Source organism: Myodes glareolus, chromosome 26, assembly GCF_982192425.1.
Source record: "Myodes glareolus chromosome 26, mMyoGla1.1, whole genome shotgun sequence".
Taxonomy (NCBI): Eukaryota; Metazoa; Chordata; class Mammalia; order Rodentia; family Cricetidae; genus Myodes; species Myodes glareolus.
Genome location: NC_142051.1, coordinates 35,888,759 through 35,905,135, shown reverse-complemented (window position 1 = coordinate 35,905,135; position 16,377 = coordinate 35,888,759). Strand labels below are relative to the sequence as shown.

General features: G+C 44.5%; 1 protein-coding gene across 4 annotated transcripts in view; it reads left to right on the top strand.

Moving 5' to 3' along the window:
- The window catches only part of LOC125389680 (uncharacterized protein C3orf20-like), a 71,577-nt gene that overhangs the window by 13,952 nt on the left and 41,248 nt on the right, over positions 1 to 16,377 (top strand). For all 4 annotated transcript variants that reach the window (XR_015736756.1, XR_015736757.1, XR_014999799.2 and 1 more), the window contains exons 8-9: positions 6,260 to 6,487; positions 7,827 to 7,976. Coding sequence is in view for 1 of the 4 variants with exons in the window: in XM_087902036.1 (XP_087758162.1) it covers positions 6,260 to 6,487; positions 7,827 to 7,976 (378 nt within the window). In the remaining 3 variants the exon portion in view is untranslated. The remainder of the gene's footprint in view (positions 1 to 6,259; positions 6,488 to 7,826; positions 7,977 to 16,377) is intronic.

Below are 16,377 nucleotides of genomic sequence, written 5' to 3'. Positions count from 1 at the left end.
GCTTGGCAAAGGAAAAAAGAAAGAAAGAAAGAAAGAAAGAAAGAAAGAAAGAAAGAAAGGAAGGAAGGAAGGAAGGAAGGAAGAAAGAAGAAAGAAAGGAAGAAAGAAAGAAAGAAAGAAAAAGAAAGAGAAAAAATGTGGAAGAAAAGAATCTAGCTGCAGGCCCCAAGCAGGGAGCCATGTCGAGAGGAAGCGGCTAAACAAGGGGAATTGCTAAAGCTACGTGAATTAGTTCTCAAGAGACGTGCCAGTTACAGAATCCATGCTTTTAAGAAGTTTTATAATATATGTATTACAAAACACTTCTGTGTGCCAGGTGGTGGTGGTGCACACCCTTAGGAGGCAGAGGCAGGCGGATCTCTGATCTGAGTGCAAGGCCAGCATGGTCTACAGAGTGAGTTCCAGGACAGACAGCCAAGGCTACACAGAGAAACCCTGTCTCAAAAAAAAAATAATAATAATAAACTAAAAACTAAAAACAAAAACAAAAACAAAAAACCTAACACACATACATACACACACAAACAACAACAACCTCCCTCCCCCCAAAAAAACCAAAAGCAACAACAACAGCAAAAACACCTCCTGTGAGAGAGACAGCTGAAGAAACATCCGCTGGTCACTGACATTTGAGAATCTACACAGAGAAACCGAAGGCTGGTGGGAAAGAATGCAGTCCTGACAAACAGGAACCTTGATCTTCTCACCCCACTGTAACTTCTCAACACAGAACATTATAGAAGGTCTATGAAGATCTGAGATAACAAGAGGATCCTTTCTAACCCCAGTCACGGGTCCATAGTGGGACAGGCTCTGTGGATTTCTTCAGAGACCAGATGCCAAGACTCTTGTTAAAGCAGAGCATAGCCCCAACAGGGTCCCTGTGGGTCAGCCAGCTCTGGGCTATAGGGGGGAAACTTTGGGGTTCAATAGTTGGTTTTGTTTTTCTCATATTTTCCTGTTGATGAAAGCTTCTGTCCCACCCAGTCCTGCAGTCATTCAGTCCCAAAGAACCACACAGAGGCTTATATTAATTATAAACTGTTTGGTCTATTACCTCAGGCTTATTATTAACTAGCTCTTACAACTTAAATTAACCCATAATTTTTGTCCATGTTTAGCCACGTGACTCGGTACCTTTTCTCAGTAAGGCATTCTCATCGTGCTTCCTCTGCATCTGGATAACGACTGCTTTTCTGCCTTTCCTCTTCCCAGATTTCTCCTAGTCTGGTTGCCCCGCCTATACTTCCTACCTGGCGACTGGCCAGTCAGTGTTTTTATTAAACCAATATGAGTGACAAATCTCACAGTGTACAAGAGCATGATCCCACAGCATTTTTCTCTGGAGTGTGGTGGTGTACAGTACTAGACTGGGTATCCCTGACTTGCTTTTACCTCTAACCCTCTAACATTTCTTAGCCCTGGTCACCATGAGAGGACAGTTTAGACTTTGGATGTTGAAGTTTGAACGACTCTCATGCTTTCTCATTTGTCAACTGTGGGACAGGAGGCATTTGATTTCTCAAAGCTTTAGGCTCCTCGTGTAAAGTCAGGACCCTCATAGGGTCTGTATCACTGAGCTGTGGAAAGCAATTGAATGAGATTGTGCAGCTGAGTAAGGCAGTACCAGGAGTATACACTGTAGTGAAGAGATGGAGAGAGGTAGATGGGTAGAGCTCCCTGGCCGGCTAGCCTTGATGAAAGCGTGAACTTCCAAAGAGAGAAGAGGAATGGATTGAAGAAAACATGTGATGTCAAGCTCTGGCCTCTACATGAGCATGTGTGTAGACATTTACATGCACACACATGTGTAGATATAAACCACACAAAATTATGTGTATCTGTGTGCAGGTCTTTATATGCGTGGAGGGTGTTTGTGTGTATGGAGGCCAGACAACAACCTCAGGAGCTGTCCATCTCATTTTTTGTGTGTGTGACAGTGTTTATCTCTAGTCTAGAGCTTGTCAGATAAGCTGTGCTGGTTAGCCAGCAAATCTGCCTCCCCAGGGCTAAGATTACAAGTGTGCACTTCAGCACTTGGCTTTTTAAAAATGGGTTCTGGGGCTGGAGAGATGGCTCAGAGGTTAAGAGCACTGACTGTTCTTCCAGAGGTCCTGAGTTCAATTCCCAGCAACCACATGGTGGCTCACAGCCATCTGTAATGAGATCTGGTGCCCTCTTCTGGCCAGCAAACATACATACAGACAGAACACTGTACACATAATAAATAAATAAATAAATACATCTTTAAAAAAATTAAAAAATGGGTTCTGGAGATTCAACTCAGGTCCCTGTGCTTGCAAGGCAAGTCCTCTACCAATGGAACTATCTCCAGCCTTTACCCATCTCCCCAGCCCTGTGAACATACTGTCCAGGGCTGGCTGTCTTTGCTGTACTTTGATTCTCCCATCTAGAAGTGGGCGACACATTCTCAATGTATACTTCTGGTCTTGTATTCAGTGACCACCTTTTCCTGAGATTGCCTAGCCTGTTCAGTGACCACCTTTTCCTGGTTTTAGCCTGTTCTGAGATCCCTAGGCTGATTTTATGGGAATTTCGAGGTAATTCTCACCTGCTGGAGAAATCGGGCACTGCCAAAGCCATGAGAAAAGCAACAGAAAGGTCACCCTTGCTTACCCTGGGCTCTTGGTCTGCACACAAAAGGACACTGTGTCTCTGAACCTGTTAAGGTCATTGGCAGAGAAAGCAGCGCTTTCCAAAGCTCACGGGGAACTTTTTTGAATATCACCGCCCACTCCGTATTTGATTGGCAGGACTGTTATAGACCCAAAAGTTTGCACCTTGTGGATTTTTGTACAGGAGTTTTCGTTGTCTTAATTTTTGGTCCCCTTGGTAAGGAGGGGAGAATGCCCTCCCCGGTGTTGAAAAGGATTCACACCTGAGAGGCAGGATTGCTTTTGGCACAATTCAAAAGGTCAAACTGCAGAAAATCAAAGAGAAGTAGACTCATGTCTAGGCAACAAATGGAAGTGCCAGGGTCTGGGCTTGGAAAATAGCAATTAGATTCACGTTTCCGGGTGGGTTTCAAAATGCACTTTGTTAAGCTGCCATTCTGCCCCACCCCCACCCCAATGATTATAGACGGAGGTATCATACACATGTGCCACTGACGCAATCTGTAAGTGTCTTGCATCAGTCATATCGTTAAAAAAAAATTCTACCCACTTGGTTTGTTTATTTTTTGTTTCCTATGTGTGGTTTGTCTCCACTATCATTGTCCATGGGTCTCTGAGAAGTCATAGGAATCCCCAATCTCAGACTTGAAGCCCAGCCTCATCTCCAATGCTGTAGACAGGGACCGTACATCACAGGACAGAGACATTGCCTAGTTCTTGATAACTTATTTGACTCTCATTTGTGAGAAGACAGGAAAGAAAGGAGAGGCAGGGAGAGGGAAGCAAGAGAGGAGAGAGAGACAGACAGACAGATAAAGACAGAGGGGGGGAGAAAGGGAGGGAGGGAGGGAGGAAGAAATTGTTTTAATCCAGAATTTCCATTTTTTCCAGCTACCAAGTGGTACATTTGGCAAACATCCACCACCCTGGTTCTGGTTTCTTGAACAGTGGCATGGCTACTGCCCACCTCCTCTTTTTGTTAGTCAACTGAATTATTTTCAATTATTTATCCAGTTCTTCTTTGAAAATTTTAACTTTTATTTATTCTTTATTTTATGTGTAAGGGTGTTTTGCCTGCAGTTACCACATACATGTAATGCCTACAGGGACCAGAAGAGGGCGGTAGAGAGTCAGAAACTGGAATTACAGCCCGTTGTTAGCAACCACCTGGAGGTTGGAAATCAAACTTGGGTCCTGTGGAAGAGCAGCCAGGGCTTTTAATGGCTGAGCCATCCCTTCAGCCCGTTCTCAATCCTTTTTATACTTTCCTCTTCAAAATTGCTTTTTCCATGTTCCAAACCCCTCCCGGCACAATTCAAACGTGTGCATTCTCTCATGATACAGCTACCCCAACCCTGACACACACACACACACACACACACACACACACACACACACACACACACACAGAGACACACACAGAATCCAGTTCTCCCAAACACCCCAAGAGCCTTGCTGACGTCTGTCAGCTCTCTTTGAGGAAACTTCAATTGAATCTCAACGTGAAAACACCAGGCTTCCTCATCTGATGTGATTATTTGAAGGGACTTGCCCAGGGCAGTGTTAGACATTTGTTTTCAGGCTGTTTCTGAAATTCATTTGTTTTTAGCTCCTCTCTGTAGACGAAAATTTCTGTCCCGCCGGGTCCCACAACTGTTCAGTCCCAAAGAAATACATAGAAGCTTATATTAATTATAAACTGTTTCACCTATTAGCTCAGGTTTATTATTAACTAGCTCTTAAAGCTTAAATTAATCCATAATTCTTGTCTATGTTTAACCACATGGCTTGATCCCTTTTCTCAGTGAGGCATTCTCATCTTGCTTCCTCTGCATCTGGCTGGTGACTGACTCTCTCTTTTCCTCTTCCCAGAATTCTCTAAGTTTGATCACCCACCTATACTTCCTGCCTGGCTACGGGCCAATCAACATTTTATTAAACCAATATGAGTGACAAATCTTTACAGTGTACAAGAGCATTCTCCCCCAGTACCTCTCTATAACATGGTAAATCTCTAAGAACTGTTTCCATTCTCAATTCGAGTCCTGGTCCATCCCATCCTTCTCAAGTACTGGGCCCTACCCGATTCCATTCTGTTATTCTGTCTAAATTGTTGGGCTCCTGTCTCATGAGCCCAGCAATGTACTTCTGGTCACTGAGACCATGGAATAGAGACCAGTTCATGCAGATAGCAAATAGATAACGATGGTCTGCCAGAGAGCCAGGGAGGTCTCTCTAGTGTGTGACCTCATCCTTGCAAACCTGACTCCCGGCTTCTCTTGATGGTATATTGCCAAACAGCTTTACCTGATATGCTTAGGCATGCAAATGTATGGTGGGTTTTCCTGCATTAGCATGTTCACACGTGTTGGAGTCAAAAAGCTGAGCTGGGTTCGAAGAGGGCTTGTTTTCATTGGCTGATTTGGTGGATCTTGACGGCATGGCCTTGAACCCTGGTTTTACATGTAGCTGTGTAACATGGGTACTGTCTTTGGAATGGTGATAATCAGTTTCTTTCTTATAAGAATGCTGGCTTTGCCTGTTGGAAGGAGCCCCATTTATATTCGTGCATGACTGGCTCTATGTTCTAAGAAAGAGCATGGCTCCCTGTCTTGGTTGGAAACCTAGAAACTAGTTGCTTTTCTATTCATCTCCCGCCTCCATGACCATCACATGATCAATAACACATTCACGTCACCTGCAGAACCGTACCAAATACAAGCAGTGTTTATGGGGCACAAGCTAAACACTGGGCTTGATGTGTGTGCTCATGCGTGCATGGAATACTTACATTCCTGTGAGACATTTTTGTTTCATGTGCATTCGTGTTTTGCCTGCATGTGTGACTGTCTGTGTGAAGATGTCAGATCCCCTGGAACAGGGGTTACTGACAGTTGTATGATACTGAACACAAGTCAGATAATCCCAAGCTAACTCCAAATAGAGTACTCTAAGGTTTTTCTTTATTAAAAGGGAAAACTCATGGAACAGGAACGGGGGTCCAACATCGAGTTGTAGAGCGCAGGAAGAAGAGGCTGATGGGGGCAGGACTGTGGCTTTTTGGTACCCAAAGTCACGCCCCAACCTGGTCCAGGCTCTTCAAGACCATTGGGTGAAGGAGGTTCTCCATCAGTTGTGAGCTACCATATGGGTGCTGGGAAATGAACCCAGGTCCTCTGGAAGAGCTCTTAACTGCTGAGCCATCTCTCCAGTCCCTCTGTGAGATCTTATTTTACCCTTTTTTATAGATCAAGAGTATAAGGCTTAGAGGAGGTTAACGTTTTGCCTCAAGTGTTCAACACCACACGGAAGAATTAGTTCTCAAGCTTAATTCTCGCGGTGTGGTTCCTTCTGGCCCTGCGAAGTCAGGGGCTGTTTGGTTGCCCTACCTTTCCTTACAGCCTCTGGCACCAGGCTCACAGGAGATACCTAGTAACTGCTTAAAAATAGCGCATAGCGAAGGCTTGGCTAAGGGCTGGGTAGAATCTACTTCAACATCCAGTTCTGATTTAGAGACAACTGATTGCTTTAGATGAGCAGGAGGAAGCCACAGAGACCTCTGAGTCCTTAGCCAGACAAGACCAGGAAAGTAGTCACACCTTGAACTCTTTTCTTTTGCACAGAAAGAGGGAAGAAGCTAAACAAAAAAGAGACGGATTCAACAAACAACTGGTTCTGCGCCACTACAATGACCCGGAAAAAAAGGAGGAGATGGAAGAGGGCCCCCAGGGACCCCAGGTTTTCTGGATGGAATTGCTGGTAGGGAAGGCTCAGATGCCAGCTATGGGAGAGGCCAACCCAGAGATGAAGAAGTTCCATTATGCCCTGGTAGATGGCTCGTCTCTGACCTAATATCCTCATGAGATTCCCCAGAGGAAAGGGAGGTGAGGGAGGCAGGACTTGGTGGTTGGTGCTGACATCTGGGGGTTTCCACCCAGCAGAAATATTAGGTCAGGAAACACTGGGGGAAGAGCCCAGTGTTTCTTCAATTCCTTTACCCCAACCATTCGCGTCCTGTCACACTGGGCCAGGAAGAGGAGCCCCCAAACAGAGTGGATGCAAGCCCCTGATTTCCAAACCTTCCTCCTTCTTGTTCAGAGACCCTCTGGTATTTTTGTTAAGCATCCAAGGGCTCTTGTGGTTCCGAGAAAATAAGTTCCACTTGCTTCATTTTCTGACCGAGAAATGGGGACCATGTGGTGATTTAGCAGCTAGAGAAACTGGCTTCAAGAAAAGAGGGATTTGGGGAGTCAGTTCCTACAAAGCCAAAATGAAAAAAGCCTTCGAGATTCCGTTACACTCCATCTTGTAGATATTAGTACAGGCCAGTTTTGCAAAATGATTGACAGATCTGTTGTTAGTCCTCAGTCCCCACTAGGCCTGGATCTGCCCACAGATGCTGATGGGGGGAATCTGTCCCCACTGCTCTTTGCTGGGACAGCATCATTATCATCGGGTGGCACTAGGTAGTACCCAGACACTTTGGCGTCCATTTGGTGGTCATTATCAGGACCACTCTGATTAGACTCCCTCTTAGAATCCACAGATTGTGTTAGAAGAATGTGGAGCTAAACGAGAACATGCAGGAATGTGACCATGCTGGGGAAAGGAAGAGCATGCATCTAGCAGCCAAGGAAGCTTGTACATTGGCCCACCCCGCCATCGACAGGCTCTGTGGCTATAAGAAAGGGTCGCCTTCTTTAGACTCCCCACTGTCTTATCCCAAAAATAACCAATTAAAAAAAATAATAGCAGATTGAGGTATGGTGAGTGTGCCTGTAATCCTGGCATTTGAGAGGCTGAGGCAAGAGGATCATGATTTTGAGGGTTGCTAGGGCTAGATAGTTAAACCTTATCTCAGAACCAGGCATGGTCCCAGCACTTGGTAGACTGAGGTAGTCAGATCTCTGTGAGTTCGAGCCAGCCTGGTCTACGAAAGTTCAGAGTTCAGAGTTCCAGGACAGTCAGGGCTATTACACAGAGAAACCCTGTCTCAAAAACAAACACTCCCCTCAAAGCCCCAAAACAAAATGAAACAACAACAACAACAACAACAAAAAACCCTTGTTTCAAAATATTAATAAATAAAATAAAAATAGAATGTATGCGGGAAAGACAATATCTTTGTAAGGAAGAACCATTAACGTTCATGTTGTTCAAGCAATGTCAGTTCCTTAACCTGGATTTCACCTATCCTTCTGGCCGCTTGGCTGTCTGCCAGAGTTACTCTGATCTTCCTTGGGGTGGCCTGTACACCAACATATTCAGTGATTGGCCGAATCCTGTTATCCTGGGGACATTTACACCCTTTGGATGTGGTAGCATTTCGTGTCCTCGTAGGTAAGTCAGATGCCAGGTAAGCCAGAATCTGTGGGTAAGTAAAGCCGCGAGAGAAGAGACGACGCCGGCGTCGTTTTCTAAGTGGCCAGTCTGATCGGCAAAGGTGTTAGGGATAATGAAATATGCATCTATAAAATACATATGTGCATATAGTCATATATGTTCAAAGCTTCATACATAGGATTGCGCGTTCACATAGGCTAAATTCTGCGGGTCTCTGTTTAGTTGTGCCATCCATGTGCGGATGTTGTGAGAGCAAAGGGAGCGCATATGAGAGGCAAGGTTTCAGTCCGGCACAGCCTTCTTACAAGCCAGGTAATGCTTGCAGGGCTCCCGCCTAGAGCTGCACGAAGTCTCGAATCTCCCTCAACCTTTCTAGTGTTCTTGGGGGTTCTTTTCTGGGGCTGTCTGTTCTCTGGTTTTGTCATTCTGCCACCTAGGAGCCTCATCTCTGCTCTGTCTCTAAAAGTTCTCCTTAGTTTGAGCCAAATGGGGATTTGCTTCTTCCTTCCTTCCTTCCTTCCTTCCTTCCTTCCTTCCTTCCTTCCTTCCTTCCGTCCTTCCTGCCTTCCTTTCTCCCCTCCCTCCCTCCCTCCCTCCCTCCCTCCCTCCCTCCCTCCCTCCTTTCTTTTTCTTTTCTTTTCTTTTCTTTTTTTTTTTTTGAGACAGAGTCTATCTACATATTTCTGTCTGTCCTGGAATTCACTATGTAGACCAAGTTGGCTTAGAACTCATAGAGATCCACCTGCCTCTGCCTCCTGAGTGCTGGCATTAAAGACGTGCGCTACTACCCCAGCACGGTTTCTTTTCCTGATTCTCCCCCAAGACTTTATTTTAGTAAAAATAGATTTTTTCATACAATATATTTTGATTGTTTCCCCTCCCGCCAAGTCCTTCCAGATCTTTCCCACCTTCCCACCCATCCAAATCCATGTTCTTTTTTGCTCTCTGTCTTTAGAAAACAAGCAGGCATGTAAAAAAATAAAATAAAAAGATTAAAAACAAGCAAACCTGAACAAGACAAAGCAAACAATGAACAAAGAAACAAAGAGCCAAAGGAAAAACACAAGAAACACATATAGACACAGAGACTAAAAGTCCCTAAAACCACAAAATTGGGAACCATAAGATATAAGCAAAAAACAAACAAGCAAAAACCAGACAAGTATTCTAAGACAGAAGCTAACAAAACTAACTGAGCTTGTTTTTGTTGGCATCTAGTTGAGTTTGTTTTGAGTTGGCTGGACATTGGTCCTGGCCTTAAGAATGGTTTGTATACCCAGTGTAATGGCTAGTCTTGGTTGTCACCTTGACCACATCTGGAATTAAATAAAACCCAATGACTGGGTATACCTGTGAGGGATTTTTTTTTCTTAATTCAATCATCTGAAGTGTGAAGACCCACTTTTAATCCAAATCTCTTGGTCTTGGTTGACCTGTAATCGGGGCCACAAGGTACTTCCACTTGGGAGGCAGAGACTGGCGGATCTCTGTAAATTCAAGGTCAGCCTGATCTACAGAGCAAGTTCCAGGGCAGGCTCCAAAAGCTACAGAGAACCCCTGTCTAGAAAAAAAAAAAAGCAAGCAAGCAAACAAAAACAAAAAAGATAAGCAAATGAATCCAAGTTGGTTTAGTCATTTAAATATCTGATCAAATAGAATTCAAACCAAAGCTAATCTGAAGAGCTAGACAAGGGTACTATATACTGACCAAAGGAAAAGCCCACCACAAGAATATTACAATTCTAAACATCTATGCCCAAACAAGGGCACTCAAGTTATAAAAGAAACACTACTATATAAAATACATACATATCTCACATATTGACCCTTACATAGTAATAGTGGGCCACTTCAATACTCCACTCTAGCCAATAGATGGGTCATTCAGGCAAAAACTAAACAGAGAAATGCTGGTGCCAATTGTTACCATAACCTAAATTGACCTTAAATATTTACAGAACTTTCACCCAAACACAAAAGAATATACTTTCTTCTCTACAGTTCGTAGAACTTTCTCTTCTCTTGATTTTCATTCATAAAAACATTGTCCTTAGGACTCTGTGGAGGGAGCTGAATTCTTGAAAGAAAAAGCTGCCCATACAGTATATAGGGATGCATTGATTAAAAATCTTCCCAGGGCATGAGTGTAGGCACCAAGTATATCACTTACATTTTAGTGGAGGGAGACAAGAAGATACCTAAATAGATGCCATATCAGGGGGACAAAAGTGTCATAGAGAAAAACAAGTCAGGATAAGGGGCACACAGGGGATGTGGGATGGAAATCTCTGCTGTTTTGTGAGAGGTCTCCTTGGTAAGAGACCTTATGAACAGAAAGACTTGGAAGCCACTGACCGCCCTTACTGCTGCAGGGAGTATTTCAGGAAATAGGAAGCCAGGACAGGGGCCTCCAGTTACGAGGCTGCCCCCCCAAAGCCCAGCAGAGCTGTGATTCTTAGATATTTGTCCCTGAAAATGTCTCCGGACTCTTGAGTCCCACTCAGTCCCCGGCCCTGCCCCTGGGAACAGATCGCCATCGAAATCCCTCTGGAGCTGAGAAATTGTTCCTCACGTGGCTCTGTTGTTTCACTTTATCATTGTGTTTGTTGATTGCGTGGGTCACGGGCGATTTATAGAATGGCAGTGCAAACGTCTTGCGTAGACAGTAAAATGGGATGTGCCATTCTATCTCAAAAGCTACGAATTTGACCTTTCTGAATTCTCACGATTCTTGTCGGAAGCCATGAGTGATGCTTATGTGATCTAAGAGATTTGGGAATAAGTCGGGGGCAAAGACTATAGACAGAGATGAGAGCACATTGAAGGGGTCCCTCACTGCTGGATAGCACAGCCATTCAGGACGGTAAGCATGTGAATGGTGGTACTACTTGGAGCATGTATGTGTGTAGACAGGAATTAAATGCATTGCTTTGTATGTGGGTTAAAATGAAGGACAGCAGTCTGTACTCAGTGTTTATAGCCAGATAACAGACTATACAGCCATCAGGGATTTCTTTTGACCCTTGTGTTTCTGGGGGATTGAATCAAGGACCTTGAGCATGTTTGGCAAACACTTGGAGCTATGTTCTCAAAGCTTTTTTGACTTTATCGTTGGTATTTTATTTATTTATGAACATAATGCCATGGTATATGCTTGGAGGTCAGAGGACAACTCTGGTGTTGTTTCTCTGTTTCCACACTCACATGAGTTTTGGGGATCAAATTCAGGCATGCATGGGAAGCATCTTTGCCCCTGGACCTTTCTGCTGATCTTACCCCACCCCCTTTTTGTTTTTGTTTTTGTTTTTGTTTTGAGACAGGGTTTCTCTGTGGAACAGTCCTAACAGTCCTAGAATTTGGTTTGTAGACCAGGCTGGCCTTGAACTCACAGAGATCTGCCTGCCTCTGCCTCCCAGGTCTTGGGGTTAAAGGCGTGCGCCACCACTGCCTGGCTTTTCTTTTGTTTTTGTGGTAGGTTCTCACTCTGGCTTTGTACTCACTCTTAAGCAGGCCTTGAGTTTGAGAGTCTCTGGCCTCAGCCTCCTAAGGACGTGGGATTGCAGGTCTGTACCTCCAGATCTGCCCTAGTGTTTTTCAACCAGAAAAACCCAAGCATTATTTCAAAATTCCATTGTTCCGATTCAATGCTATGACTCCGAGACTTAATAAGACAAGTAACAATGAAAGCTTTTAATGCATTCTAAGAGAGCAATGCTAGGACAGAGCTCTAGCCCGTGGAGGGGATGTGTATGTCTAGGGCCCAGCCTATGAGGTGGTTTCATGGCTGTGAAGTGTTCTCCAAGCTCATGAAGTTGTATATAGTAATTAAGTTCCTTTAAAAAATGCCAGTCATACCTCAATAAAGCAGTTAAAAAAAAAAAGACAGAAGCTGGGCCTGGTGGGGCATGCCTGTAATCTTCCAGGAGACTAAGGGGAGAAGATCACCAAGTTCAAGGTCAGGTTGAGCTACACAGGGAGATACTGCCTATAAAAGGGAAGAGAGAAATAGACAGTACCCAGATAGATAGATAGATAGATAGATAGATAGATAGATGGATGGATGGATGGATGGATGGATGGATGGATGGATGGATGGATAGATAGATAGATAGATAGATAGATAGATAGATAGATAGATAGATAGATAGATAGATGGAGAGAGAGAGAGAAAGAGAGAGAGGCATATAGGTAGGCAGGCAGGCAGGCAGACAGACAGACAGATTAGTTGAATTTGGAGCTGAGTAGGTAGGTGGGTAATCAAACTCTGGAGGGCCTGTGAAGCATTGATTCTGATTAGCAGAGAGTATGTGGGAGGGCAGATTTGAGAATCCCCAAGCACAGTGGGAACACCAAGGTTAAGACTGTATGCACCTGACAATGAACAGCTTGGTCCAGGACTGAGGGAAATCCTCCCAGGGAGCATCAGAACTGGTGTTTAAATTTTTTTACAGTTCTAGGAAAGGTGCCAAGGAAGGCATAAAGGTGCCTGCCAAGCTGGAGGTGGGCCAGCGCATTAGACGGGCCGAGAAGGAGACCCATCCCTTTCTTGTTCATGGGAGTCACTCCTCAGTTCTTCCTGCAGAGGAAGTCTGGGAAGCGGTGAGCAATCCCTTCCCACAGGGGAGAGGCCAGCAGCCCAGGAGGAGAGGGCGGTATATTATGTCCTTATGGCTGCCGTGACAGAGGGCCACAAACATAGAGACAATGTAGACTAATCCTGTTTAGCAGACTGTAGGGGAAACCTGTCCCCTTGCCTTTTCCAGCTTCTGCGGGCAGCCTGCATGCCAGAGCTCCGGGTCCCTTCCTTTACGTTCAAAGCCAGCAGGATAGGTCTTCAAATCCTGATGACATCAGGTCTTCTTTTCTGACCCTGACTCTTAGACATCATTTATTGAACTGTCCTTGTGATGACATTGGCCCACCTACAGAAACTCCCCACTTGAGGTCGTTAGTCATAAGTCCCCTTTTCATGTAAGGAATATTTATGAGTTGTTTTTTTGGGGGGGAGGGGGGAGGGTTGAGACAGGGTTTCTCTCTGTAGCTTTGGAACTTGTCTTGGAACTCACTTTGCAGACCATGCTGGCCTTGAACTCACAGAGATCCTCCTGCCTCTGCCTCCCGAGGGCTGGGATTAAAAGTATGTGCCATCACCACCCTGGCCTATTCATGCGTTCTTGAAAATGGAGAGATTTGGGTCCCATGGTTCTTCCTAACAGACCAAGTGAGAATCTTTAGCCATTTCTGTTGCAGAACTTGTCTTTTGACTTTGACTTCCAAAAATATTACTTAGTAGTGTTTGTTCAGGTTAAGCCCTCACAGTGTTGGCCTTGAACCTTTATCCCGGTGCTATGAATATGACCCATACTTGGTCCTTCTGATTTTATACCATGTCTCCCAGTTTAATCAAGCCCTGATTCCTCCCCAGTGCCATACCTCCACAGCTCAGAAAGGAAGCAGGGTAAGGAATGGCCTTAAATGTCAGGGAGGGTCAGGATAAGGTCAAATGCAGGCTGGGGAGTTGAGGAGGGGGTGTCAGAATAAGGCAATCAACCAAAAGCAGGTGGCAGGAGCTACAGGTCTCCATAGTAACTGGTTGTGGATGTGGACTATGTTCATTTCCTAGGCTGTCTTGAAAGTCTCCATAAGATGAGTGTGTGTAGATTGTGTCCTCTCCCACATGGCGGGCTGGAAGACAGAGATGACAACACTGGGCTCCGAGAAAGCATCCACCCCACACGTGTTTCTTTTTCTGCCACAGAGTTCTTGGCTGTGCCTTTACTACCTTCTACTATTTCCCACTTCTCTGCTTCTCTGTGCCCTCTCCTCTTCTTCTATAGCCATTGGTATTAGCTTTAGCACCCACCACAAGCCCAGGATGATTCCATTGTGACCTTCTTAACTACATCTGCAAAGGCCCCATTTTTGACGTAAGGTCACATTCTGAGGCTTGGGGACTTGAGTTGGAGGAAGCCAGTACTCAGCTCACTGTAATTGCTGTTTCTCTGGAGCATTATTTTTCTGCATACTTCCACCTGCTAATTTTCCTACTCTTGAGTTCAGTTGGTGACGCAGTTAAAACACCATAGAAGGAAAACAAGTAACAAAGTGCTGTATATCTATATATCTATATCTACATCTATCTATCTATCTATCTATCTATCTATCTATCTATCTTCTATTTATCTTTTATTTATTATCTGTCATCTATAATCTACCTTCTATCTACCATCTATCTATCATCTATCTATCTTATTTATCATCTGTCTGTCTGTCTGTCTATCTATCTACCTATCCATCTCAACACAACAAGTTTGGATGTGGATTTAGGAGGATGTTTTCTGGCTCTTAGAGTTTTAGGTAGAAGCCAGCATCATAATTGCCCCATATAAGGCCACCTCCTGGTGAAGGAAGCCCCCCCCCGCCCGGGGATTGCTTTGACCTCCACATTTGATGGAGTTCCCACTTCATATAAGCTCTGATTACATGTTTTCCTAGCCCCTTGATTTTTTAATTCTCCTGGCTTCCAGTTGATTATAATTTCATCTATTAAGAAGTTTGAAAGTGGCCTGGAGAGATGGCTCAGAGGTTAAGAGCACTGGTGGCTGGCTCTTCCAGAGGTCCTGAGTTCAAATCCCAGAAGCCACATAGTGGCTTACAACATCTGTAATGAGACCTGCTGCCCTCTTCTGGTCTGCAGGCAGAACACTGTATACAAAATAAATAAATAAATCCTTAAGAAACAAAGTTTGAAAAGAACGATTAGGAAACATTATAGGAAACGAGAATTAAGCCATACAAGAAGCAAGAACATTTTTTTCCTCTTCAGCAAGTTTGTAAATGTGCGTTCCTGTGCTTCGGTGGCATCCAGCACTTCCGGCATGCTGACTACACTTCCGGTAAAGCCCCTTCATACAGCTTCCCTTCCGGGTTGTTTCTGTGAGCCAAGCCAGCTACCAAAACATGTCAGTAGCTCGCCAGCGAAGACAAGACAGGTCAGCAAAAAACCCTAAAGAAATAAAAGACTAATGCTTGATTCTGAAAACATAGATACACAGAAGACAGATTAACAGGCTCGCAAAGTGACTGTGTGCGTCACACTAAATACCGGCCTGTCCCAACTTTGATGTTGAGATGAAATCGAGATGACAGGACCTGGAATCATTTCAAAGGCCGAGGAAGCTCTTTCAAAAGGTCGTTCTGCCTCTTAACAACGCTAGTTTAAAAGTTGGGAAGGAAAGATTAGGAGGCATGATGCAATTTTCTGGCCTTTTAATTGAACGTCTCGTTCCAGGACACTGTAAACAGAACAGAGAAGTAATTGCTTCTCCAAGAGCAAATGTATTTCACTTGATTTTTTTTTTTTTTTGTGGGTTGGTGGCATCAGCTGTGGTTTTGTTTTGTGAGGAAGGGTCTCAGTATGTAACAGGGGCTGATCTTGTTACGTCCGAGTTTCTAGTCCTCAAGTAAATTCATGAAGCCGGATTTCTGATGCAAATTACATGAGTGTTTTTAATAATATTCAGACTCGAGCTTAGACTACACCCCCACCACGCAATGCAGCGGGTGAGAGAAGTGCAGAGCAAACTTTTAAAGGGGAAATACCACAATCAGGGGAGAAGAAGGCCTGTCGTCTTGGGACTGGGTGAGGAGTACATAGGATAAGGGAGTTTCTGAAACCATTGGTCAGTTTTTGGGCACGAAGACCCTAACAAAGAGCCATTAGTAACTGACAAGGTATCTTCAAGGACAGGGTGTCTCCTAGGACCATCTGGACCTCATTAAATTGTATGGCCCTCCTCCCTGTCTTCTTAATTGGCCAATTTTAGGGTAGCTGTTCAAATTTCTGCTATGGCAGCCCATTTCTGGAGCCAGGGTCAAGGCTCTGTTCTATACCAGGTGGCCTTTAGGGAAAACAGAATCCTTTAAGATTAAGGCTCAGTTAAATCTTTGGTCTCTCCAACTCCCTGTTTAAGACCAGGTTGTCTTCAAACTTTGTGATCCTCCTGCTTCAACTTCTAAAGTGCTAGAATTACCAGTTTGTGCCATGAGGCCAGAATTTCCAAGTATTGCTGGGGGGGGAGGGAGGGGTAAGTAGAGAGCACCCTCTAAATCTTATTTAATTTTCTCAGGAACCCCATGATTTCAGCATAATTCTCACCAAAGAGAACTGAGGTCCAAACAAGATGAATAACTTTTGCAAGTCCACGTGGTTACAGGGAGTATTGAAAGGTCTTAGCCTTTAATCTAGTGATCTCCCCACCCTTTCCAGCCCTTAATAGGTTGAGAGAAGGAAAGGCAAGTGCCGAGTCCATGCTGGATGAGTAACCGTGAGTCACGGTAATGGTGATCCTGAGATTCTGAGCCTGGACGTGGAGGCGAGATGACTGGTGTATCTGGC